General features: G+C 43.1%; 1 protein-coding gene across 2 annotated transcripts in view; it reads right to left on the bottom strand.

The window, feature by feature from the left end:
- Positions 1-594: 594 nt before the first annotated feature.
- Positions 595-25,319, bottom strand: part of far1 (fatty acyl CoA reductase 1) — a 41,886-nt gene continuing 17,161 nt past the window's right edge. For both annotated transcript variants that reach the window (XM_024379978.2, XM_024379980.2), the window contains exons 2-12: positions 22,444-22,669; positions 21,962-22,137; positions 16,890-17,069; positions 14,542-14,719; positions 14,390-14,434; positions 13,802-13,929; positions 12,986-13,053; positions 11,922-12,093; positions 5,403-5,532; positions 4,937-5,064; positions 595-2,039 (exon numbers count right to left, since the gene is read on the bottom strand). In XM_024379978.2, coding sequence (XP_024235746.1) covers positions 1,877-2,039; positions 4,937-5,064; positions 5,403-5,532; positions 11,922-12,093; positions 12,986-13,053; positions 13,802-13,929; positions 14,390-14,434; positions 14,542-14,719; positions 16,890-17,069; positions 21,962-22,137; positions 22,444-22,632 — 1,557 coding nt within the window. In that variant the 5' untranslated portion in view covers positions 22,633-22,669 and the 3' untranslated portion in view covers positions 595-1,876. The remainder of the gene's footprint in view (positions 2,040-4,936; positions 5,065-5,402; positions 5,533-11,921; positions 12,094-12,985; positions 13,054-13,801; positions 13,930-14,389; positions 14,435-14,541; positions 14,720-16,889; positions 17,070-21,961; positions 22,138-22,443; positions 22,670-25,319) is intronic.

Here is a 25,319-nt window from a genome sequence, read left to right as displayed (position 1 = left end):
GCCCTAATGACCATCGTTATGCTTGGAGGAAAAAGGGGGAGGCTTGCTAGCCAAAGAACACCATCCCAACCGTGAAGCACAGGGTTGGCAGCATCATGTTGTGGGGGTGCTCTGCTGCAGGAGGGACTGGTGCACTTCACAAAATAGATGGCATCATGAGGGATCATCAGTCAGGAAGTTAAAGCTTGGACGCAAATGGGTCTTCCAAATGGACAATGACCCCAAGCATACTTCCAAAGTTGTGGCAAAATGGCTTAAGGACAACAAAGTCAAGGTATTGGAGTGGCCATCACAAAGCCCTGACTTCAATCCTATAGAAAATGTATAGGCAGAACTGAAAAAGCGTGTGCGAGCAAGGAGGCCGACAAACCTGACTCAGTTACACCAGCTCTGTCAGGAGGAATGGGCAAAAATTCACCCAACTTATTGTGGGAAGCTTGTGGAAGGCTATCCAAAATGTTTGACCCAAGTTCAACAATTTAAAGGCAATGCTACCAAATACTAATTGAGTGTATGTAAACTTCTGACCCACTGGGAATGTGATGAAAGAAATAAAAGCTGAAATAAATCATCCTCTCTACTATTATTCTGACATTTCACATTCTTAAAACAAAGGTGTGATCCTAACTGACCAAAGACAGGGAATTTTTACTAGGATTAAATGAGTTTAAATGTATTTGGCTAAGGTGTATGTAAACTTCCAACTTCAACTGAAGGTATAAGTGGCTATATGACAACTGGACATTCCGAATGAATGTCATGCAGCATACAACCACAGGAAAGTGCACAGTAAGTCCAACATGTTAAGACAATATGTACAAGACAACATGGAAAAGGGACAAGTAAAAAAAGTAAAAAATGTTACAAGTGCCCAACAACCCAGGCAAACATTGGATAAAGACCACCTTTGAAAGTTATTATAGCATGAGACAGAGGTAAAGGTGTTCGGAAGAGAAGAGGCCTCTCCCCATGCATGGAATATCCCAAACTCGACAACAGGCAAAACATGTGAGATGCATAAGCAGAACACAACGCTCCCATTTCAGACAGTTAAATAAATGACCAACATGGGGAAAGACAGTTACTCATTATTTTAAAATGGACATAGATGCAAATTTCTGATAGCTGTCATCAGTGAAAGCAGTGTAAAGAGCCCTTGGACTACCTACCCAAACTCTCCAAAATCAAGTCCTCTGAGCAGTTGCCTGATCTGAGCTACATGAGCTATGAGGTATTTGGGCCAGAATCATAAGCGGACAGTCCAGTCAGAAATGGTTTGAAAATGGTTTTAAAACAATTAAAAAATACATAGCTCTGCAAGGTCAGCTGATGCAAGATAATCATACCTGTTAGGCACTGTAAAAAGCCTATCTATTACCATCTACCTTGTGCTTGATCATGTCATTGTGTAATAGTCATTGCCACCATCAAGCATAGAGTATATGGGTGCCTTTACCCCTATTCAAGCAGGAAAATGTAAACTGTTAATCAAAACCACCGCCTGACCACCCTGGGGGCTGTCAGCAAAGCAATGCTCCATCTCCATGACAACCAAACTAGGCATCAATAACTCTGTTTGGCTGACTATCAATGTACAAGGTGAGCATCATAAGACCAGGGGTCTGATTAGATTCATGCTTAGTCAAATGCAGTTCTACCCCCCACATCAGGGATCACACTGCAAAGAAAAGGGGACATTTCACATACAGTAGATTAATAGTATGTCAGACACTTAACTCAAAATATTATAGGATTTGCAGAGCCTTGTCGGATACATAGCTATCTGAAGGGGGGCTGGGCAGGAGGGAGAGAAGGCAGACTGGGGCTGCTGGATTGAGGAGAGTGGATGGGGTCAAGGTGAGTACACCACGTGGACTCAGTATTTCATGGTGCTGGATGCTCGGAAATAGGACAGGAACTTAAAGCAGAGGCTGACCACAATGTACCAGATGTTCCTGGCCATCTGGGACCGAGCGATGAACACTCGCCAGATGAACACGACCAGGACCGCGTTGAACGTGTAGCGGATGTTCCTCAACCTGAAACATACAAGAGGATGACAAACTTTTGTTTTATGACCAGAGCCTAGTTGCCATGGAGATCAGTTTGCGGTAAATTAAGAAATACATTGAAGTGTTCTTGGTAGCTTGCATGTAGATGCATTCACCTGCATTCTCAGGAGATTAGCAAATACATCAACTAGCTAGGAAAATGTATCTGCTGCAATACAATTTTGCAGGAATAGGACATTTAAATGGATACTTCGGGATTTTGGCAATGAAGCCCTTTATCTACTTCCCCAGAGAGATGACAAAGTATCCCTTTAAATATAACTTTTCCTGATGACACATGTAATAGACATTTAGCCTTTGAATATTGTGAGCAAAGATGAATGTTAAAGCAGAGGATACCAGGGAAACATTGGGATTTGCTGGTGATCCCAAAAAACTGAAAGAAATGTGTGCATCATAGAACAAAAAAATACAATTTCAAAGTCATGACAATTAATTATTCAAGATCAATTGGTCATTTTTAATAAGAGGATAGTTTTTATTGTGGCACCTAGTGGCTGATATGAGGTGAGTAATGTCAAATATCTTCGCGGAACCTTCCTCAAGGCAGCTTTCGTTCTTCCCTGGGGCACAGGGAACGGTGCACATCCCTGTTCACCCAGTTGGCTGTGTTTGTCAAATTTTTGGGTAAGCAAACTTCTTTCTTTCTCTCAGAATGTTTTACCGCTTACTCACGTAAACAACAGCCAATGATTTTGTCCCTACGTCGGAGGTAATCTGATAGAAAATATCCACAGGGAAGTGTTATCAACTCAACCTTCAGTACGCTGGTCTGTATATCGGTTTATATTTCCGGTTTTTATTTTCAATATGATAAACACTTGCACAATATGGCTGAGCCTAACCGAACCACAGACAGAACGGAAAACACTTTCAGCTGATTGCAAGTAAACTTGCTTCGGTTGACTACGTTTGGTTACATTTGGCTATTGTTTAAATATTGTGCATCACGCGCAATGAGCCAAGAGATTAAAAATACAAGCAACAGAACCTCCCGGAGCCGCAAAAAGTTGGGTAAACAACACTTTCCTGTGGATACCCCATCTCATCTCTTTCCGCCAAAAGGACTCACAGCATGTACAACCAGTAAAATAAGTGTAAATATTGTATTCAACATTCTGGCTTGTAGAGGGACTATTGTGTCTTTTTTAGGGCGACTTCAGTCAGACTGAAAATCTGATGTTTAGGCAAAGTAGGTAGAATGTTATTTTTGTTGGTCTAGTACGCCCTTAGCGAATGAGCTGGTATTCAGGCAAGAGATTCGGGGTTGTCTTGGCCGGCGGACAAAGTCTTTGTATATTTGTCTTATTTTGTCACCACTTCCCCACTTCCTCCAGGGCTGGCTGTCTTTTGGAGGGGCTATTTTGTCACCACTTCCCCACTTCCTCCAGGGCTGGCTGTCTTTTGGAGGGGCTATTTTGTCACCACTTCCCCACTTCCTCCAGGGCTGGCTGTCTTTTGGAGGGGCTATTTTGTCACCACTTCCCCACTTCCTCCAGGGCTGGCTGTCTTTTGGAGGGGCTATTTTGATTAGAGAACAGCGGCAAGTCTTATGAATTCACGTGTGCTTTTGCATGCTAATTATCACAAATGTGTTTCCATCTTTCGAAGCGTGTTTCATCTTGAGTGAGCCATCTTACAAAGCATGTTTAACCATGAGTGTGCCATCTTACAACGTGTGTGAATATACACTTAGTGGCCAATTTATTAGGTACACCCATCTAGTACCGGGTTGGACCCCCCTTTGCCTCCAGAACAGCCTGAATTCTTTGGGGAGTGGAAACGTTACTCGATTGGGTTGCAGACCAAACATTATTTTTACCCTCCTCAGCCCTCGCGCTAGCCACTTTCTCTGAAATATCCCAGTCGAAACCGGATGCAGTTTGATTGCCATCTTAAGTGGACATCCAATTCACTAACGTTGCCCCCTTGGCCCCTCGATTTTGGCACGTGGGAGCAAGTGAAGAACTTTTATCACTTGTGGGGTTAATATGACCCACAATTCAATGCAAACTGTAGTCACGTGTCATACTCCAGTAGATGCGAAGTGTCAAATTGAATCAACATGGCTGCATTTTTTGGCATGTCAGACAAAAGTATGACGCTATAGATGACATTGATTTTAGCGTTAGGCAAATTGGCTTAGTCTCGTTGTAAGGAGTTTATAAAAATGTAGATAGCGTCATAAACATATTTTTGGGAATAAATAACCAAACTATAAAACTAGCTAGCTTGCTACCTGCCAGGAGTACTATTTTTTGTTTGTCGCACCATTCTCGGTAAACCCTAGACACTGTCGTGCGTGAAAAGCCCAGGAGGCTGGTAGTTTGAGATACCGGAACTGGCGCACCTGGCACAGATGATCATACCACGCTCAAAGTTGCTTAGGTCACTCGTTTTGCCCACCCTAACATTCAATCAAACAGTAACTGAATGCCTCGATGCCTGCTTTATATAGCAAGCCATGGCCACGTGACTCATGTCTGTAAGAGCGAAAATAAATGATGAATGGGGTGGTGTACCTAATAAACTGGCCTCAGTGTACATGATCTAAAGTTTGCATGAGATTCTCCTAGAGGTGTTTTACATGCAAGGCTTGAGTCTTAGATACTTAGTATTATTTATTGCCCTGCTACTAATTCATTGTATGTGTCCTCTAAGCCCTAGTCCTAGCCAAGGTGTATCTGGGGTTATGATTTCTATGTATTGTTGGTTGTGTTAATAAACATTGGCACGGTTTAATTCTGTTTTACATCGTTCATTTGAAAGGACCTGTGTTTAGTTTAGTTCCGAGGACCTCCCCTAGCATATAAAAAATGTGGCATAGTCAAGTTAACACGTGTAGATAGAGACATTTCTCTTACTTGTTGAGGTGTTTGCGTGCTGCTGGCAGGCCGGACTCAGCCTCGTTCAGGACATACTTCTTAGTCCCCATGCAGTAGTTCTCCATGTACTCTGCCCAGTTCAGCTGTCGCACGTCAAAGTTGAATGTCTGGACCAAAAAAAACATCAAGAGTATTTCATATTGTAAGGATAGGCATTGAGCAACTATGTAGTAGAGGAAAAATGTCTACAAAAGTACAATATGAAACATTATCACTAGGTTTCTGGACCAACGTATATTCACTGTGCATTTCAGCCAGGCCTCGAAAATCCAACACAATTACTCCATTCAAAACCAAGCTGAATAATTCAATTGTGCTTCGGCTACAATCTCAAACAAACATACTCCATTCGTCTGTCTGCCACTCTACCAGCGTGTGTGTCCTAGAAGTGTGTGTATATGTGGGTCCTACAAGTGTGTGACTGGTGGGTGGGCATAAAGCATACCCTCTTGTCATCAGCACCCATCTGGTTCATGAGCATGGTGACGTTGTCATTTTTCCACACCCACGAATGGCTCGTGAAGTACTCCAGCACCATCATGGCCCTGTGCAGCCTCGTAATGGTCTTCATCATCCTGCCGTGGTAACAGGGAAGAGGCAGGTATTAGGTAGGTATAGCTGGCACTGAGCCATCTTTTCAAGAGTGGTTTTCATTTGTTTTATATACACAGTACTAGTCAAAAGTTTGGACACACCTACAAATTCAGGGGTTTTTCTTTATTTTTACTATTTTATACATTGTAGAATAATAGTTAAGACATCTAAACTATGAAATAACACATATGGAATCATGTAATAACCAAAAAAAGTGTTAAACAAATCTATTTTAGATTCATCAAAGTGGCCACCCTTTGCCTTGATGACAGCTTTGCACACTCTTGGCATTCTCTCAACCTGCTTCATGAGGTAGTCACTTGGAATGCATTTAAATTAACAGGTGTGCCTTGTTGAAAGTTCATTTGTGGAATTTCTTTCCTTCTTAATGCGTTTGAGCCAATCAGTTGTGTTGTGACAAGGTACGGGGGTATACAGAAGATAGCGCTATTTGGTAAAAGACCAAGTCCATTTTATGGAAAGAACAGCTCAAATAAGCAAAGAGAAATGACAGTCCATTATTACTTTAAGACATGGTCAGTCAATCCCGAAGATTTCAATAACTTTGAAAGTTTCTTCAAGTTCAGTCACAAAAGCCATCAAGAGCTATGATGAAACTGGCTCATGAGGACCGCCACAGGAAAGGAAGACCCAGAGTTACCTCTGCTGCAGAGGAAAAGTTCATTAGAGTTACCAGCCTCAGAAATTGCAGCTCAAATAAATGTGTCACAGATTTCAAGTAACAGACACATCACAACATCAACTGTTCAGAGGAGACCGCGTGAATCAGGCCTTCATGGTCGAATTGCTGCAAAGAAACCACTACTAAAGGACACCAATAATAAGAGCCTTGCTTGGGCAAAGAAACACGAGCAATGGACATTAGACCGGTGGAAATCTGTCCTTTGTGAGACGCTGAGTAGGTGAACGGATGATCTCCGCATGTGTGGTTCCCACCGTGAAGCATGGAGGAGGTGGTGTGATGGTGTGGGGGTGCTTTGCTGGTTATACTGTCGGTGATTTATTTAGAATTCAAGGCACATTTAACCAGCATGGCCACCACAGAATTCTGCAGCGATACACCATCCCATCTGGTTTGTGCTTAGTAAGGACTATCATTTGTTTTTCAACCAGACAATGACCCAACACATACCTTCAGGCTGTGTAAGGGCTATTTGACCAAGAAAGAGAGTGATGGAGTGCTGCATCAGATGACCTGCCCTCCATCACCCGTCCTCAACCCAATTGAGATGGTTTTGGATGAGTTGGTTCGCAGAGTAAAGGAAAAGCAGCCAACAAGTGCTAAGCATATGTGGGAACTCCTTCAAAACGGTTGGTTACGACATGATTCCATGTGGTATTTCATAGTTTAGATGTCTTCACTATTATTCTACAATGTAGAACATTGTAAAAATAAAGAAAAACCTCTGAATGAGTAGGTGTCTCCAAAGTACCCCTTTACTTTTTCCACATTTTGTTATGTTACAAATTGGGATTTAAATGGTATTTTGCTAGACAGCCATTTTCAGGTCTTGCCCTAGATCTTTAAGCCGATTTAAGTCAAAACTCTTAACTAGGACACTTGTCGTCTTGGAAAGCAATCCATTGTATATTTAGCCTATTTTATATTTTACGTTATTGTCCTGCTGAAAGGAGAATGTGTCTCCCAGTGTCTGTTGGAAAGCAGACAAGCAGGTTTTTCTATAGGATTTTGCCTGTGCTTAGCTCTATTCAGTTTATTTTTATCCCCCCAAAAATCTCCCTAGTCCTTGCCGATGATGAGCATACCCATAACATGATGCAGTCACCACCATGCTATGAAATTGGAAGAGTGGCACTCAGTGATGTGTTGTGTTTGCCCCAAACATAATTCAGGACAAAAAGTTTTCATTATTACTTTAGTGCCTTATTGCAAACAGCATGCATGTTTTAGTTTTTAAAGTCACCATGGGCCTCATGGTAAAATCTGTGTGCAGTTTCCTTTTTCTCCAGCAACTGAGTTAAGGATGCCTGTATCTTTGTAGTGACTGGGTGTGTTGATACACCATCAAAAGCACAATTAATAACTTCACCCTGCTCAAAGGGGTATTCAGTGTCTGCTTTTATTTGATTTGTTTGATTTTTTATCCATCTACCAATAGGTGCCCTTCTTATCCAGGCATTGGAAAACCTCCCTGTTCTTTGTGGTTGAATCTGTGTTTCAAACGCACTACTCGACTGAGGATAATTGTGTGTGTGGGGTACAGAGTAATGTAAGGTAATCATAAAAAATGTAATGTTATCCACTATTATTGAGTCCATGCAACTTAAGCAAATTATTACTCCAGAGCTTATTTAGGCTTGCCATTAAGGGGTTGAATACTTATTGACATTTCAGTTATTTGTAAAAAATTAAATGTAATACATTTTTAATTTAGGCTGTACCAACAAAATGTGGAAAAAGTAAAGGGATGTGAATCATTTCTGAAGGCATTGTATGAGATTGGAATAATACTGTGAAATGTAATAAATTATGATAACGGCCAGTTTGTGTAGGAGCATTTTTGTAAAGAGCGCCTGAAATGTCTGCTTGTTCTGGTGGGATGGAGTTTTGGCCTGCCTGGTGATGTAAATGAGTTAATAGACCAATAAGAAAGAGTTCCAAACCTCTCTGCCTTAACAGCTAGTTTTCTCCTCCCCACTCTGACCACCCCCAAGCAGTTCTAGCTAAATTCTTGCTTGAGAAATTGCTCTTTGCTAAGGGAGTAAACGTTATTTATAACTATTTATAAAATCGAACCCCTCAAATGAAAATGGATGGCTCTCCCTTCAGTAAAATATATTTGACCAAGAGTAAGGGTGGAAATATCTCCTTTATAGTAAAAGCATTGCATGAATCTATCATCATACTTGTGTTTTATAAACATTACATGCAATTCTATATCAGAATATTTTAAATAGCACACAAATGACTGAAGTTACATGCTAAGAATGGACAGAAAAAGGCCTGTGTGTTCACGTTATCATATTTATACAATGCCATATCAGTGTCTTGTTTGCAAAGAAACTGTCACCGTTTGCAAATAATTCAAATCGAGACGTTATTAGGAATCTGAGCGTGGTACTTTCGAAAGTTAGGCCTACCTTGCCACCCCAGACAGGATATGTCTACTTTAACTGCTGTTCTTCCATGGCTTAACCCAACGAGAGGTCACAAGTGTTTCCCTAAAAGCTGTCTGGTTTTAAACATTTTCTATTGTATAGAAAGTGAATAGCTTAATCAATTGATAGTGACAGAATTAGACTACTTCCCAAGCAAAGTCAGCCTCTGAACGTCAAAGGAAACAATGATATCCCTGTATGCAGAGGGTCACATCTTTCCTATGTATTTTAAAGCTGGTTTATAGCATAAAACATCGACTTCAAGTTTCAGCACCAAAAATGTAAGTTACCTGAATCTGTCTTATTACGAGTTCAGTAACTCTTTATAAATACATAAATGGGCAATAAACATAGCTTGCTACTATAATTGATTTGATGTAAAACTATCAAATTTGACCTCCGGTCTCCCTTCTCATCTTCGCGCTCTCCTTCACAAACTGAGTAGAACATAGGCTAGGCCTAATCATAAATGATTTTCGGAAGTAACTTTTGACTCTCCTCCTGAACTGCCACCGTAGCCCTACACAGCACAGCCATTGGTTAAGCAGTACACAAAAAGGTTTTTGATCAGCAAGAGCAGAGCAGACTGGGGCTCAGGGTTGGAATATCCATTGCAGTGTGTAATACAGTCTAGTTTTATTTACACCTTCCCAGCAGCTATCTTAGAAATATAACTTTGCTCTGTGCTTCTCCGAGCATGCATTTCGTAACCTATAGGCTATGGATCAGTTGATTGAGGCAACACTAAATAGCCTATTGGCGCAAATGAAATTGCGCATCCAGTGGAGAATCAGAGATCGGCATCGGGCACACATCGATATAGCCTCAAACTACCAATTCTAAAACATTGAGAAATATTGAAATTTCATAACTTACATGACCCTCCCCTGGACGAGATTATTATTAAAAAAATACTAAATCCTCCCCTTGACTGAAATTGAAACTAACTCCATCTAACTGTTAAGCAGACAATGTCCGAAATGGAACAAGGGATGAAAATTACTTATTGATCTTTTTGTACAAGGTAAAGGTGACCTTGAGCCAATTTGTACAAATCAATAACAGAATAAAACTGAAGGGTATGTCATTGCTTCAGATCTTCAAACATCTGACCCCTGAACATTTTCACAGCTTTAAAGCTGCAATATGCATCTTTTTGGGTAAATTCACATAGAAATTTGGGTTATAGAGCCGTCATTTCCATTGAAAGCAAGTCTAAGAAGCTTTAGTTCTGTTTTATGTGCACTATTTCTATGCTTCCTGTGCTTAAGTTTAATTTTTGCACGTTACTTTCGGTTTTGTACACCAGCTTCAAACAGCTGAAAATACAATATTTTTGGTTATGGAAAATATATTTCACAGCGGTTTAGATGGTACAATGATTCTCTACTCTATACTTGCTTGTTTTGTTACAAACTGAAATAAGGCAAACTATTGTTAGCAACCAGCGGAGTGATTTCTGCATAGTGCATCTTTAAATAAAGAACGGCATGAATCCAGCACAATCTATAATATATTACTGATAAGAGTCTAAGCATACTAGTATTATAGGCAAATTTCAACTAATGCCTACCAGTCTCAATTGGGATGAGTATTGTTGGCTTGATACATGTTAAATACAGGACAGTAAGAATGGAGGGCTTGTCCAGTCCTGGAAGGTATCTGAGCATGTCTGACTGACAGAAGCTTAACTTGATTGCACGAATTACATTGTCGTCATTAAGAAAGCATCTACTAATTGAAGTTTGAAGTTCCATGAACAAACTTGCTTCAGAGGATTCATGGCCATGCCAAATTGCATCAAAAGCCAACATGCTTGTAGTCAGAGCTCCTCCACGATACATTGTGAACAAAGAGGAAGGTGACAACATACATGGTAAACCATTTAAAAAGTAAAACTTTCATGTATTACCTTTTCCAGTAAGGTAACACCACCCTTAGAATGTGTAGTATACTAAACCAAATGAATTTCAGACAGACAAATTGTCAAATAAATTTCTAATTGAGAAGTGTTACCAAATGTTTATCATTGCTGAAATGTTTCTGGTTTACGATCAACTTATGGGGATCAATACTGTAAGTGTCAGGTACCAAACACTTGGTTAGACTGAACCATGGCCTTGGCGCTAAATGAAACAATAGGTGGGGATTGTGAGTAAGTCTATCCAATGACTCACTGATAAATTGACAGTGTTTCCATTGGCTTGTGAGATCGTACATTACTGCCAGCGCATTACATTTGTCCCACAATGTGCTTCATTAAGCCCAGGAATAGGGCTACCAAGAATAGAAGGGTTGATGGGCCAATGAATAAAGGACAGGTGTTTGGTACCTGGTATTAATCAAAACTAGTTCCCTGGTGCCTCTCAAATGTAGAGATAAGTTTGGAGAGTTGAGGAGGATGAGCAGATCACTCCCAGGTTACTTCAGAAGACTTAATGGCACGGCTCAGAAAAACAAAAAGGTCACAACAAAAGGGGTGGGGGGTTAATTCCACAAAGCAAAAGCGACTGGATAAACTCCACATCTGAGCAGAGCCATATGGTTCAACTGAATTAAAAAATCACAAATGCAGTACCAGGCAAAAAGGGTAAAACAAAATCGGACAAAAATAAATGACAAAAATAAAACATTCCTGATGCATGCTTTAGACAGGAACCCATGCTTGTCATGATGACACGGTAGCCTGTCAGCAGCCAGCCAAGTCCGATGACAAAGTTGAGCAAACATTCGGGCGTTGCTTCTGCCCCACGACCAGCACCCAGTGGTGGAGGGGAGAGAGGGGTTGAGAGGGCACTGTAGTAGACCTTACCGGGGATTCTGACCCGTGGCCCTGAGCTACCCATCATACAACAGGGCGGGAAGAGTGTGACTCACTGTGGTCCAGTACTGATTGGTTAAGAGGTTGGACCGCAGGTTAACATTTGGGCACCTGAAAGCCTGCTCTAAGGGGTTGGTCTTGAAGGTCATGTTTATACAGTACTCTGCAGAGAGAATACGACATCACAGGAGGAAGGAAATTCAATGCCAGGACACATTGAGGTAACACAGAGGGCTAAGAGTGCAGAACCCAGCCCTAAAAAGGTATATGGATGGCTTATGCACCCTTACCCCACCCCCAAGACATTGGACAGAAGCATGACATTGCTGGAACAGGTTCAGTACATTGGGCTACACTGAGCGAGAATGCAGAGGGAGATGGAGTGTGACCGAGCGGGGTGTCATTTACCTGGGCTCTCTTCCCGTCATCCTGAGGCAGAGATCATAAAGGAAGGCTGGTGCCTTGTGGCTTACAGCGATCCAGTACTGATTGATAAGGTGATTGGTTGTGAGATTTACATTGGGCCGTCTGAAGGCCTGCTCGAGGGGGTTCCTCTTGAAAGTGGATATAACATGGTACTCTAAGAGACAAAAGGTAGGGGGTTCAACAGGGGTAATGTTGGCACAACCACTAATTTCTACCAAAGTGGAAAGAAAGAGTTAAGCAGCAAGCGTACGACAAGCGGCAACAGATTTAGACAAAATACCTTTGAGGTGCTTTTAACAATTATTATTTTTAACCGTACAAGTTATTGAAGGAGACTAGGGGTATTACAAAACAACGGAGCAAATATAGACTTCAAAGTAAGCCTATTGAATGCAGAAATGCAATGTTTACAACAAAGTGATTTCACCTGAAATATTTTAAAAGCACAAAAAATCTATGGCAAATGAGTAACAAATATATTGACATTTACTACAACAAACCCAACAGCTTAAAGGGAACTATACAACTGCCACTATGAAAATGTCATCCATCTTTAATGCACAAAACAAATATTGTACTAAGACTGGAACAGTTTTTCATTTTCATTCAAGAATACCAGTCATGTTATATAGTTTACCTATCGCCTTTAAGCCTGCCACAATGTTGATATTTCTCAGATGGCTAGCATTCAGAGACTATGTACACAGGATCCCATGTGGCTCAGTTGGTAGAACATGGCTTGAAACACCAGGGTTGTGGGTTCGATTACTATGTGGGACCAGTATGAAAATGTATGCACTCACTACTACTGTAAGTTGCTCTGGATAAGAGTGTGTGCTAAATGACTAAACTGGACACAAATCCAGGAGAGGTCATTTACAGGGAGGTGACTAACACTCCAATGAGGGTATAAGTAAACCAAAACCTTCTCACATTCACAACAGAGACGAGTATGACTGATAATCATTATTTATCATTCTGCTTTGTTGGAGCATCCGAAAACAAGTCAGAGTGTATTTGGATAAGATATGAGCAACGTTTCATACCAACTTCACCCCAGTGGAACGGGTTGATGCTGCCAGTCGTGCAATTGTACACCAATATGCTCTTAGGCCTGCGGGGATAAAGGGGAACAAAATAGAATGCCTGCCATAGAAACCTGAAATAATATTTGCATTTCACAATCACATTATTCATTTAGCTCTACAGATGACAGCTGCAGTGTGTGAGAGACTGACCTGGTGTGTCTCTGGGAGCCTGAGTACCAGGCAGCTGCCAGTGTGTGTGAGACTGACCTGGTGTGTCTCTGGGAGCTTGAGTACCAGGCAGCAGCCAGTGTGTGAGAGACTGACCTGGTGTGTCTCTGGGAGCTTGAGTACCAGGCAGCAGCCAGTGTGTGAGAGACTGACCTGGTGTGTCTCTAGGAGCCTGAGTACCAGGCAGCTGCAGTGTGTGAGAGACTGACCTGGTGTGTCTCTGGGAGCCTGAGTACCAGGCAGCAGCCAGTGTGTGTGAGACTGACCTGGTGTGTCTCTGGGAGCTTGAGTACCAGGCAGCAGCCAGTGTGTGTGAGACTGACCTGGTGTGTCTCTGGGAGCTTGAGTACCAGGCAGCAGCCAGTGTGTGTGAGACTGACCTGGTATGTCTCTGGGAGCCTGAGTACCAGGCAGCAGCCAGTGTGTGTGAGACTGACCTGGTGTGTCTCTGGGAGCCTGAGTACCAGGCAGCAGCCAGTGTGTGTGAGACTGACCTGGTGTGTCTCTGGGAGCCTGAGTACCAGGCAGCTGCAGTGTGTGTGAGACTGACCTGGTGTGTCTCTGGGAGCCTGAGTACCAGGCAGCTGCATTGTGTGTGAGACTGACCTGGTGTGTCTCTGGGAGCCTGAGTACCAGGCAGCAGCCAGTGTGGTATTGATGACCGCGTCCACAGGCACCAGGTCAGCCACCGCGTTGTTGGACGCTCTCATGGTGCGCAGGATCCCCTTTCCTGCCTATACAGGGCAGAGAAGTGCTAGGTTCATTACCAGGTGATGGAAATGTGGTTTCTGAGGTTATAAATCAGCAGCCACACCTTTGAAATGGTCATGATCGCATTATTGCGATCTGAGCGTTTTACATATTGCACACCAGTATCTCTACTTGCACATTCATCTTCTGCACATCTACCATTCCAGTGTTTAATTGCTATATTGTAATTACTTCGCCACTATGGCCTATTTATTGCCTTTACCTCCCTTATCCTACCTCATTTGCACGCACTGTATATAGACTTTTTCTACTGTATTATTGACTGTATGTTTGTTTATTCCATGTGTAACTCTGTGTTGTTGTATGTGTCGAACTGCTTTGCTTTATCTTGGCCAGGTCGCAGTTGTAAATGAGAACTTGTTCTCAACTAGCCTACTCGGTTAAATAAAAAAAATATTGAGAACATATTTTTAAGGTACTTACTGCAATGAATATTCCACTAGGTCCATTGAAATTATCAATCCAGCCCTAAGAGTGAAAAAACATGTTATGAACAGTATACAGAATTGACCATGGTCAGCTACAGTATAGCTACAGCTTAGAAGACAGCCGGCTCAGTACATGGGAAGACTCACTGGGAACGGCTCTTTCCAACTGGCCCCTACTATAGAAGGCCTGATTATAGCCACGTTGAGGTTTCCACACTCCTGCTGGACCAGGTACTCAGCTATGGCCTTGGTGTAGGTGTACGTGTTGGGCCTTTTTCCTATCAGCCCTGGGGTCATCGCCGAGACCAGCTTCTCATCCATCCATCTAGCCAACATGAAAACACATTGAAGACAGAGCCACAATAAAAAGGTAAATTTTCTGCCATATTGCTCAAATACAAAATACACTGCTCAAAAAAATAAAGGGAACACTAAAATAACACATCCTAGATCTGAATTAATGAAATATTCTTATTAAATACTTTTTTTCTTTACATAGTTGAATGTGCTGATAACAAAATCACACAAAAATGATCAATGGAAATCAAATTTATCAACCCATGGAGGTCTGGATTTGGAGTCACACTCAAAATTAAAGTGGAAAACCACACTACAGGCTGATCCAACTGTAATGTCCTTAAAACAAGCCAAAATGAGGCTCAGTAGTGTGTGTGGCCTCCACGTGCCTGTATGACCTCCCTACCACGCCTGGACATGCTCCTGATGAGGTGGCGGATGGTCCCCTGAGGGATCTCCTCCCAGACCTGGACTAAAGCATCCGCCAAGTCCTAGACAGTCTGTGGTGCAACGTGGCGTTGGTGGATGGAGTGAGACATGATATCCCAGATGTGCTCAATTGGATTCAGGTCTGGGGAACGGGCAGGCCAGTCCATAGCATCAATGCCTTCCTCTTGCAGGAACTGCTGACACACTCCAGCCACATGAGGTCTAGGATTGTCTTGCATTAGGAGGAACCCAGGGCCAACCGCACCAGCATATGGTCTCACAAGGGGTCTGAGGATCTCATCTCGGTACCTAATGGCAGTCAGGCTACCTCTGGCGAGCACATGGAGGGCTGTGCGGCCCCCCAAAGAAATGCCACCGCACACCATGCCTGACCCACCGCCAAACCGGTCATGCTGGAGGATGTTGCAGGCAGCAGAACGTTCTCCACGGCATCTCCAGACTCTGTCACGTGTGCTCAGTGTGAACCTGCTTTCATCTGTAAAGAGCACAGGGCGCCAGTGGCAAATTTGCCAATCTTGGTGTTCTCTGGCAAATGCCAAACGTCCTGCACGGTGTTGAGCTGTAAGCACAACCCCCACCTGTGGATGTCGGGCCCTCATACCACCCTCATGGAGTCCGTTTCTGACCGTTTGAGCAGACACATGCACATTTGTGGCCTGCTGGATGTCATTTTGCAGGGCTCTGGCAGTGCTCCTCCTACTCCTCCTTGCACAAAGGCGGAGGTAGCGGTCCTGCTGCTGGGTTGTTGCCCTCCTACGGCCTCCTCCACGTCTCCTGATGTACTGGCCTGTCTCCTGGTAGCGCCTCCATGCTCTGGACACTACGCTGACAGACAGAGCAAACCTTCTTGCCACAGCTCGCATTGATGTGCCATCCTGGATGAGATGCACTACCTATGTGGGTTGTAGACTCCGTCTCATGCTACCACTAGAGTGAAAGCACCGCCAGCATTCAAAAGTGACCAAAACATCAGTCAGTTCATAGGAACTGAGAAGTGGTCTGTGGTCACCACCTCTAGAACCACTCCTTTATTGGGGGTGTCTTGCTAATTGCCTATAATTTCCACTTGTTCTCTATTCCATTTGCACAACAGCATGTGAAATGTATTGTCAATCAGTGTTGCTTCCTAAGTGGACAGTTTGATTTCACAGAAGTGTGATTGACTTGGAGTTACATTGTGTTGTTTAAGTGTACCCTTTATTTTTTTGAGCAGTGTATATATTCCCAAGACCACAAACCAAATAAGTCTCTGAAATTCCCTTTCCCCACACACATACATGTATGTCTCTGAAGAAATGAGCAAATGCCTACTGTAATACTTAGGGATGGAAACATTCCTACATGAACAGAACACTGACTTTCACACAACTGGTGACCATGTTGTGCATGTGTGTCCTGTTGCACCCCCTGCAAGAGCAGTCAGAGGCCCCACCTAACATTTAGAGTAAAGCAAATGTCCTTTTAACAGTTCAAATTGCCCTACTACAAATGAGTGAGTGCCACCCAATCAGTAACCAAACTCCATGAAGTTTAAATCAGAGACCGTCCCTGTTTGGCAGTTTCAGTCCATGCAGTGAGATATTGAGAGACCCTCAAGGGATAGCTACCAAGCTTATGCATTAGCCACTACAAACTAATCCACAGGATGCAAAGAATCTACTTATCTATCTCAGTCAAACATGCCAAGCTGTAGATTACGATAATCTCTTGGCTTCCGTTTCTAACAATCGGCAAAGAACTTTACTCACTCTAGGCTGTCGATGAGCTTCTTGTAGTCAACAGGAGGTGGGTAAACCACTTCCTCAATGAGTGTCCGGTCACAGTTGGCGTAGGCTGTGGACACGTGGAGGAACACCTCCAAGTGCTTCATTTTGTGGGCAAGAGCCACCATCTTCTGGGTGGCTAGAACATTCAGTAGCATAGCATCTCTGAAAGGAGAACAAAAAAAATGTCACAAAACATCATTACAGAAATGCTACTAATATATACAGTCAAAAGTTGACACAACTACTCATTCCAGGGTTTCTTTAATTTGACTATTTTCTACATTGTAGAATAATAGTAGAATAATAGTGAAGATATCAAAACTATGAAATAACTATGACATTTTTATTTTTGTATTTTATTTTTGTATTTTATTTAACTAGGCAAGTCAGTTAAGAACAAATTCTTATATACAATGACAGTCTACAGGGGAACAGTGGGTTAACTGCCTGGGATTCGATCCAGCAACCTTTTGGTTACTGGCCCAACGCTCTAACCACTAGGCTACCTGCCACCCCAATCATGTAGTCACCAAAAAAGTGTGAAACAAATCAAAATATATGTTATATTTGAGATTCTTCAAAGTAGCCACCCTTTGCCTTGACAGCTTTGCACACTCTTGGCATTCTCTCAACCAGCTTCACCTGGAATGCTTTTCCAACAGTCTTGATGGTTCCCATATATGCTGATCCCTTGTTGGCTGCTTTTCCTTCACTCTGCAGTCCAACTCATCCCAAACCATCTCAATTGGGTTGAGGTCGGGTGATTGCGGAGGCCAGGTTATCTGATGCAGCACTCATCACTCTCCTTCTTGGTCATATAGCCCTTACACAGCCTGGAGGTGTGTGTTTGGTCATTGTCCTGTTGAAATACAAACGACAGTCCCACTAAGTGCAAACCAGATGGGATGGCGTATAGCTGCAGAATGCTGTGGTAGCCTTGCTGGTTAAGTGTACCTTGAATTCTAAATAAATCACTGACAGTGTCACCAGCAAAGCACCTCCACATGCTTCACGGTGGGAACCCCACCTAATCTGCGTCTCACAAAGGCACCAATAAGAAGAGACTTGCTTGGGCCAAGAAACACGAGCAATGGACATTTAGACCAGTGTAAATCTGTCCTTTGGTCTGATGAGTCCAAATTCACCAAAAATCTCAAATTTGGAGCTGCTGATGTTGAAATGTGTCTGTTACTTGAACTCTGTGAAGCAGTTATTTGGGCTGCAATCTGAGGTGTAGTTAACTCGAATTAACTTATCCTCTGCAGCAGAGGTAACTCTGGGTTTTCCTTTCCTGTGGCGGTCCTCATGAGAGGTAGTTTCATCATAGCGGTTGATGGTTTTTGCGACTGCACTTGAATAAACTTTAAAAGTTCTTGACATTTTCCATATTGACTGACCTTCATGTCTTCAAGTAATGGACAGTCATTTCTCTTTGCTTATTTGAGCTGTTCTTGCCATAATATATAGTGTTCATTTGGAAAGTATTCAGATCCCTTGACTCATTCCACATTTTGCTATGTTACAGCCTTATTCCAAAAGTGATTAAATTGTTTTTTCCCTTCATCAATCTACACACAATACCCCATAATGAAAAAGCAAAAACAGTTTTGTAGAAATGTTAGCAAATAAACTGAAATATGACATTTACATTAGTATTCAGAGCTCAGTACTTTGTTGAAGCCCCTTTGGCAGCGATTACAGCCTTCAGTCTTCTTGGGTATGATGCTACAAGCTTGGCACACCTGTATTTGGGGAGTTTCTCCCATTCTTCTCTGTAGATTCTCTCAAGCTCTGGCAGTGTTGCTGCACAGCTTTTTTCAGATCTCTCCAGAGATGTTAGATTGGGTTCAAGTCCCCGCACACTGACTCTGTATCGGTGCCCCCTGTATAAAGCCTCGTTATTGTTATTTTTTATTTTAGTCTACTTGATAAATATATTCTTAACTCTTCTTGAACTGCACTGTTGGTTAAGGACTTGTAAGTAAGCATTTCGCGGTAAAGACTACACTTGTTGTATTCGGTGCATGTGACAAATAAAGTTTGATTTGAAGTCCGTGCTCTGGCTGGGTAACTCAAGGACATTCAGAGACTTGTACCGAAGCCACTCCTGTGTTGTCTTGGCTGTGTGCTTAGTGTCGTTGTCCTGTTGGAAGGTGAACCTTCACCCCAGTCTGAGGTCCTGCGTGCTCTGGAGCAGGTTTTCATCAACGATCTCTGTACTTTGCTCCATTCATCTGTCCCTCGATCCTGACAAGTCTCCCAGTCCCTGTCACTGAAAAGCATCCCTACAGCATGATGCTGCCACCACCATGCTGCACTGTAGGGATGGTACCAGGTTTCCTCCAGATGTGACACTTGGCATTCAGGCCAAAGAGTTCAATGTTCGTTTTATCATACCAGAGAATCTTGTTTTCACAGGTCTGAGAGTCTTTTGGTGCCTTTTGGCAAACTCCAAGCGGGCTGTCATGTGCCTTTTACTGAGTGGGTTCCATCTGGCCACTCTACCATAAAGGCCTGATTGGTGGAGTACTGCAGAGATGGTTGTCCTTTGGAATCTTTTCCCATCTCCACAGAGGAACTCAGGAGCTCTGTCAGAGTGACCATCGGGTTCTTGTTCACTTCCCTGACCAATGCCCTTCTCCCACAATTGCTCAGTTTGGCCGGACGGCCAGCTCTAGGAAGAGTTTTGGTGGTTCCAAACTTATTCCATTTAAGAATGATGGACACCACTGTGTTTTCGAGGATCTTCAATGCTGCAGAAATGTTTTGGTACCCTTCCCCAGATCTGTGCTTCGAGACAATCCTGTCTCAGATCTCTGCGGACAATTCCTTTGATCTTATGGCTTGGTTGTTGCACTGACAACTGTGGGAGCTTATATTGACAGGTGTATGCCTTTCCAAATCATGCCCAATCAATTGAATTTACCACAGGTGGACTCCAATCAAGTTATAGAAACATCTCAAGGATGACCAATGGAAACAGGATGCACCTGAGCTCAACTTCCAGTCTCATAGCAAAAGGACTGAATACTTATGTAAATTAGGTTTAAAAAAATGTTTTTTGCAATTACAGGGTATTGTGTGTAGATTGATGAGAAATACAGTGAATTTAATCCATTTTAGTTAATCCAGTCTAAAGTAACAAAATGTGGGAAAAGTCAAGGGGTCAATACTTTCTGAATGCACTGTGTGTGTGTATGTGTGTATACAGTTGAAGTCAGAAGTTTACATACACCTTAGCCAAATACATTTAAAATCAGTTTTTCACAATTCCTGACATTTAATCCTAGTTACAATTCCCTGTCTTAGGTCAGTTAGGACCACCATTTTATTTTAAGAATGTGAAAAGTCAGAATAATAGTATAGAGAATTATTTATTTCACCTTTTATTTCTTTCATCACATTCCCAGTGGGTCAGAAGTTTACATAAATTCATATAGTATTTGGTAGCATTGCTTTTAAATTGTTTAACATGGGTCAAACGTTTCGGGTAGCCTTCCACAAGCTTCCCACAATAAGTTGGTGAATTTTGGCCCGTTCCTTCTGACAGAGCTGGTGGAACTGAGTCAGGTTTGAAGGCCTCCTTGCTTGCACACGCCTTTTCAGTTCTGCCTACACATTTTCTATAGGATTGAGGTCAGGGCTTTGTGATGGCCACTCCAATACCTTGACTTTGTTGTCCTTAAGCCATTTTGCAACAACTTTGGAAGTATGCTTGGGGTCATTGTCCATTTGGAAGACCCATTTGCAACCAAGCTTTAACTTCCTGACTGATGTCTTGAGATGTTGCTTCAATATATCCACTTAATTTCCCTCCCGCATGATGCCATCTATTTTGTGAAGTGCACCAGTCCCTCCTGCAGCAAAGCACACCCACAACATCATGCTGCCATCCCCGTGCTTCACGGTTGGGATGGTGTTCTTCTGCTTGCAAGCAATCCCCTTTTTCCCTCCAAACATAACGATGGTCATTTTGGCCAAACAGTTCTATTTTTGTTTCATCAGACCAGAGGACATTTCTCCAAAAAGCACAATCTTTGTCCCCATGTGCAGTTGCAAACCGTAGTCTGGCTTTTTTTATGGTGGCTTTGGAGCAGTGGCTTCTTCCTTGCTGAGCAGCCATTCAGCTTATGTTGATATAGGACTTGTTTTACTGTGGATATTGATACTTTTGTACCTATTTTCTCCAGCATTTTCACAAGGTCCTTTGCTGTTGTTCTGGGATTGATTTTCACTTTTTGTACCAAAGTACGTTAATCTCTAGGAGACAGAATGCTTCTCCTTCCTGAGCAGTATGACAGCTGCGTGGTCTCATGGTGTTTATACTTGCGTACTATTGTTTGTACAGATGAACGTGATACCTTCAGGCATTTGGAAATTGCTCCCAAGGATGAACCAGACTTGCGGAGGTCTACAATTATTTTTCTGCAGTCTTGGCTGCATTCATTTGATTTTCCCATGATGGCAAGCAAAGAGGCACTGAGCTTGAAATACATCCACAGGTAATCCTCCAATTGACTCAAACAATGTCATTTAGCCTGTCAGAAGCTTCTAAAGTCATGACATAATTTTCTGGAATTTTCCAAGCTGTTTAAAGGCACAGTCAACTTAGAGTATGTAAACTTCTGACCCACTGGAATTGTGATACAGTGAATCATAAGTGAAATAATCTGTCTGTAAACAATTGTTGGAAAAATGAATTGTGTCATGCACAAAGTAGATGTCCTAACCAACTTGCCAAAACTATAGTTTCTTAACAAGAAATGTGTGGAGTGGTTGAAAAACTCCAACCTAGGTGTATGTAAACTTCCAACTTCAACACATATGTATATATATATATATATATATTTTTTTAAAGCCTAAGCAATAGATAGGTACGTCCGGAGGGTTAGTAAAACTGTGAGAGTAATTTCTCTGCAGGAGAGGCAAGTGTGAGAGAAGAGCCAAGATCACTGTAGATAAATCTGAAATTGCAGCACTGTCCAGCAAGGTTCTGGGAGCAGAAGTGAAACAACGTTCTGGGGAGCAGTATCAGGAAGGAAACAATGGCTCACTTTAGAGGCTCATTGAATCGGATGGTTGCAGCACAGTGGAAGACTATGTTGATGCAGTCAGCAAGCGTTTCCTGGTCCACTTTGCTCAGGTCCAGTTCTGGCAGGGTGAGGTCACTGTTCACAGCCACTATCTTCTCAGCAAAGTCTGGCTGCTCATCTCGTAACCTGTCAAAAAGCTGAAAAACAAATACAGTTGTACTACAGTTGTAATACTCCTTCATGACACTTTCACAGCCAATAAGCTAAAATGAGCCTACAAGTTTTTTTGTTTTATGTAATCAATGTGTAGGTGGAGGGAAGCACTCCCAAGAAAGCAATTCCATTAGTAAGACATAGGCTTGCCTACATCGTGTCAAGAACTTATGACAGTCAAGAACTTATGACACATCACCCCACACAGCCTACAGAGTTTTGGCTAACCCCCTTGAACATTCCTCTTTGGCTACCCCATTAGACCTTTCCCCTTCTCCAGCTCTTCTCACCTTGCAGTTGATCATGTCTGCGATGCGGGCCAGGGGAGCGTGGCCCGCTTTGTGCCGGACAAGGACGTACACAGCCTTGACTCCAGGGCAGGACCGCATCAGCTTCTCCAGCAGGACTTTTCCCATAAAGCCTGTGGCCCCTGTGATCAGCACATTCTTCCCCTCGTAGTACTCAGGAATGGTCACCATTTTGTCTGTGTGCTCCAACCTTCCTCAACGACGCCACCTGTGGAAGGATTACATCATCGTTAGCCTAGTCACTGAAGATCCTTACTAGCGTGATGGAATTTCAGCAATTACTAGGGCTGTGACCATATCAGTTATTCAATATTTTTCCATGGCAAAAATGAAAACACGACACAGACCTAACTCTTCAGTCCTTTAAAAACCTGTTGTAAGTAAGATAGTGGTCTATAGCTTGGAAAATAAATAATGTGACTGGAGGACAACATAATGATGTTTGTTTCCTAAAGAAGTTAAATCCGCTTTGTTTCCTTGCCACGATACTAACGAGTTTCGCAATACTCATATCGTGACTAGCAGTTACACGGTCAAAACCACCCCAGTTTGTAGAGGCAAAAACCTCCCTTACCATCTACAACAGTTAACTTCCTAAGCCCATAGCTATCACTTACAGAAGATAACACATCTTAGGAATTCAGCCACTCCAATGTTGTAAGCTAGTTAAAACTTCCGGCGCCGACAGAAATGGCCGCCTCGCTTCGTTCCTAGGAAACTATGCAGTTTTTTGTTTTTTTACGTGTTATTTCTTACACTAGTACCCCAGGTCATCTTAGGTTTCTTTACATACAGCCGACAAGAACTACTGAATATAAGATCAGCGTCAACTCACCATCAGTACGACCAAGAATATGTTTTTCGCGATGCGGATCCTGAGTTCTGCCTTACAACCAGTGTAACCGAGTGGATCACATGCAGCGACCAAAAAAAAAAACGACTCAGAAAAAGAGGGAAACGAAGCGGTCTTCTGGTCAGACTCCGGAGACGGGCACATCGTGCACCACTCCCCAGCATTCTTCTTGCCAATGTCCAGTCTCTTGACAACAAGGTTGATGAAATCCGAGCAAGGGTAGCATTCCAGAGGGACATCAGAGACTGTAACGTTCTCTGCTTCACGGAAACATGGCTAACTGGAGAGACGCAATCCGAGGTGCAGCCAGCGGGTTTCTCCACGCATCGCGCCGACAGAAACAAACATCTCTCTGGTAAGAAGACGGGCGGGGGCGTATGCCTTATGGCCAACGTGACATGGTGTGATGAAGGAAACATACAGGAACTCAAATCCTTCTGTTCACCTGATTTAGAATTCCTCACAATCAAATGTAGACCGCATTATCTACCAAGAGAATTCTCTTCGATTATAATCACAGCCGTATATATCCCCCAAGCAGACACATCGATGGCTCTGAACGAACTTTATTTAACTCTCTGCAAACTGGAAACGATTTATCCGGAGGCTGCATTCATTGTAGCTGGGGATTTTAACAAGGCTAATCTGAAAACAAGACTCCCTAAATTTTATCAGCATATTGATTGCGCAACCAGGGGTGGAAAGACCCTGGATCATTGTTACTCTAACTTCCGCGACGCATATAAGGCCCTGCCCCGCCCCCTTTCGGAAAAGCTGACCACGACTCCATTTTGTTGATCCCTGCCTACAGACAGAAACTAAAACAAGAAGCTCCCACGCTGAGGTCTGTCCAACGCTGGTCCGACCAAGCTGACTCCACACTCCAAGACTGCTTCCATCACGTGGACTGGGAGATGTTTCGTATTGCGTCAGACAACAACATTGACGAATACGCTGATACGGTGTGCGAGTTCATTAGAACGTGCGTTGAAGATGTCGTTCCCATAGCAACGATTAAAACATTCCCTAACCAGAAACCGTGGATTGATGGCAGCATTCGTGTGAAACTGAAGGCACGAACCACTGCTTTTAATCAGGGCAAGGTGTCTGGTAACATGACTGAATACAAACAGTGCAGCTATTCCCTCCGCAAGGCTATCAAACAAGCTAAGCGCCAGTACAGAGACAAAGTAGAATCTCAATTCAACGGCTCAGACACAAGAGGTATGTGGCAGGGTCTACAATCAATCACGGACTACAGGAAGAAACCCAGCCCAGTCACGGACCAGGATGTCTTGCTCCCAGGCAGACTAAATAACTTTTTGCCCGCTTTGAGGACAATACAGTGCCACTGACACGGCCTGCAACGGAATCATGCGGTCTCTCCTTCACTGCAGCCGAAGTGAGTAAGACATTTAAACGTGTTAACCCTCGCAAGGCTGCAGGCCCAGACGGCATCCCCAGCCGCGCCCTCAGAGCATGCGCAGACCAGCTGGCCGGTGTGTTTACGGACATATTCAACCAATCCCTATACCAGTCTGCTGTTCCCACATGCTTCAAGAGGGCCACCATTGTTCCTGTTCCCAAGAAAGCTAAGGTAACTGAGCTAAACGACTACCGCCCCGTAGCACTCACATCCGTCATCATGAAGTGCTTTGAGAGACTAGTCAAGGACCATATCACCTCCACCCTACCTGACACCCTTGACCCACTCCAATTTGCTTACCGCCCAAATAGGTCCACAGACGATGCAATCTCAACCACACTGCACACTGCCCTAACCCATCTGGACAAGAGGAATACCTATGTGAGAATGCTGTTCATCGACTACAGCTCGGCATTCAACACCATAGTACCCTCCAAGCTCGTCATCAAGCTCGAGACCCTGGGTCTCGACCCCGCCCTGTGCAACTGGGTACTGGACTTCCTGACGGGCCGCCCCCAGGTGGTGAGGGTAGGCAACAACATCTCCTCCCCGCTGATCCTCAACACTGGGGCCCCACAA

Source organism: Oncorhynchus tshawytscha, linkage group LG19 (assembly GCF_018296145.1).
Source record: "Oncorhynchus tshawytscha isolate Ot180627B linkage group LG19, Otsh_v2.0, whole genome shotgun sequence".
Taxonomy (NCBI): domain Eukaryota; kingdom Metazoa; phylum Chordata; class Actinopteri; order Salmoniformes; family Salmonidae; genus Oncorhynchus; species Oncorhynchus tshawytscha.
This window is presented reverse-complemented; position numbering and strand designations above follow the sequence as displayed.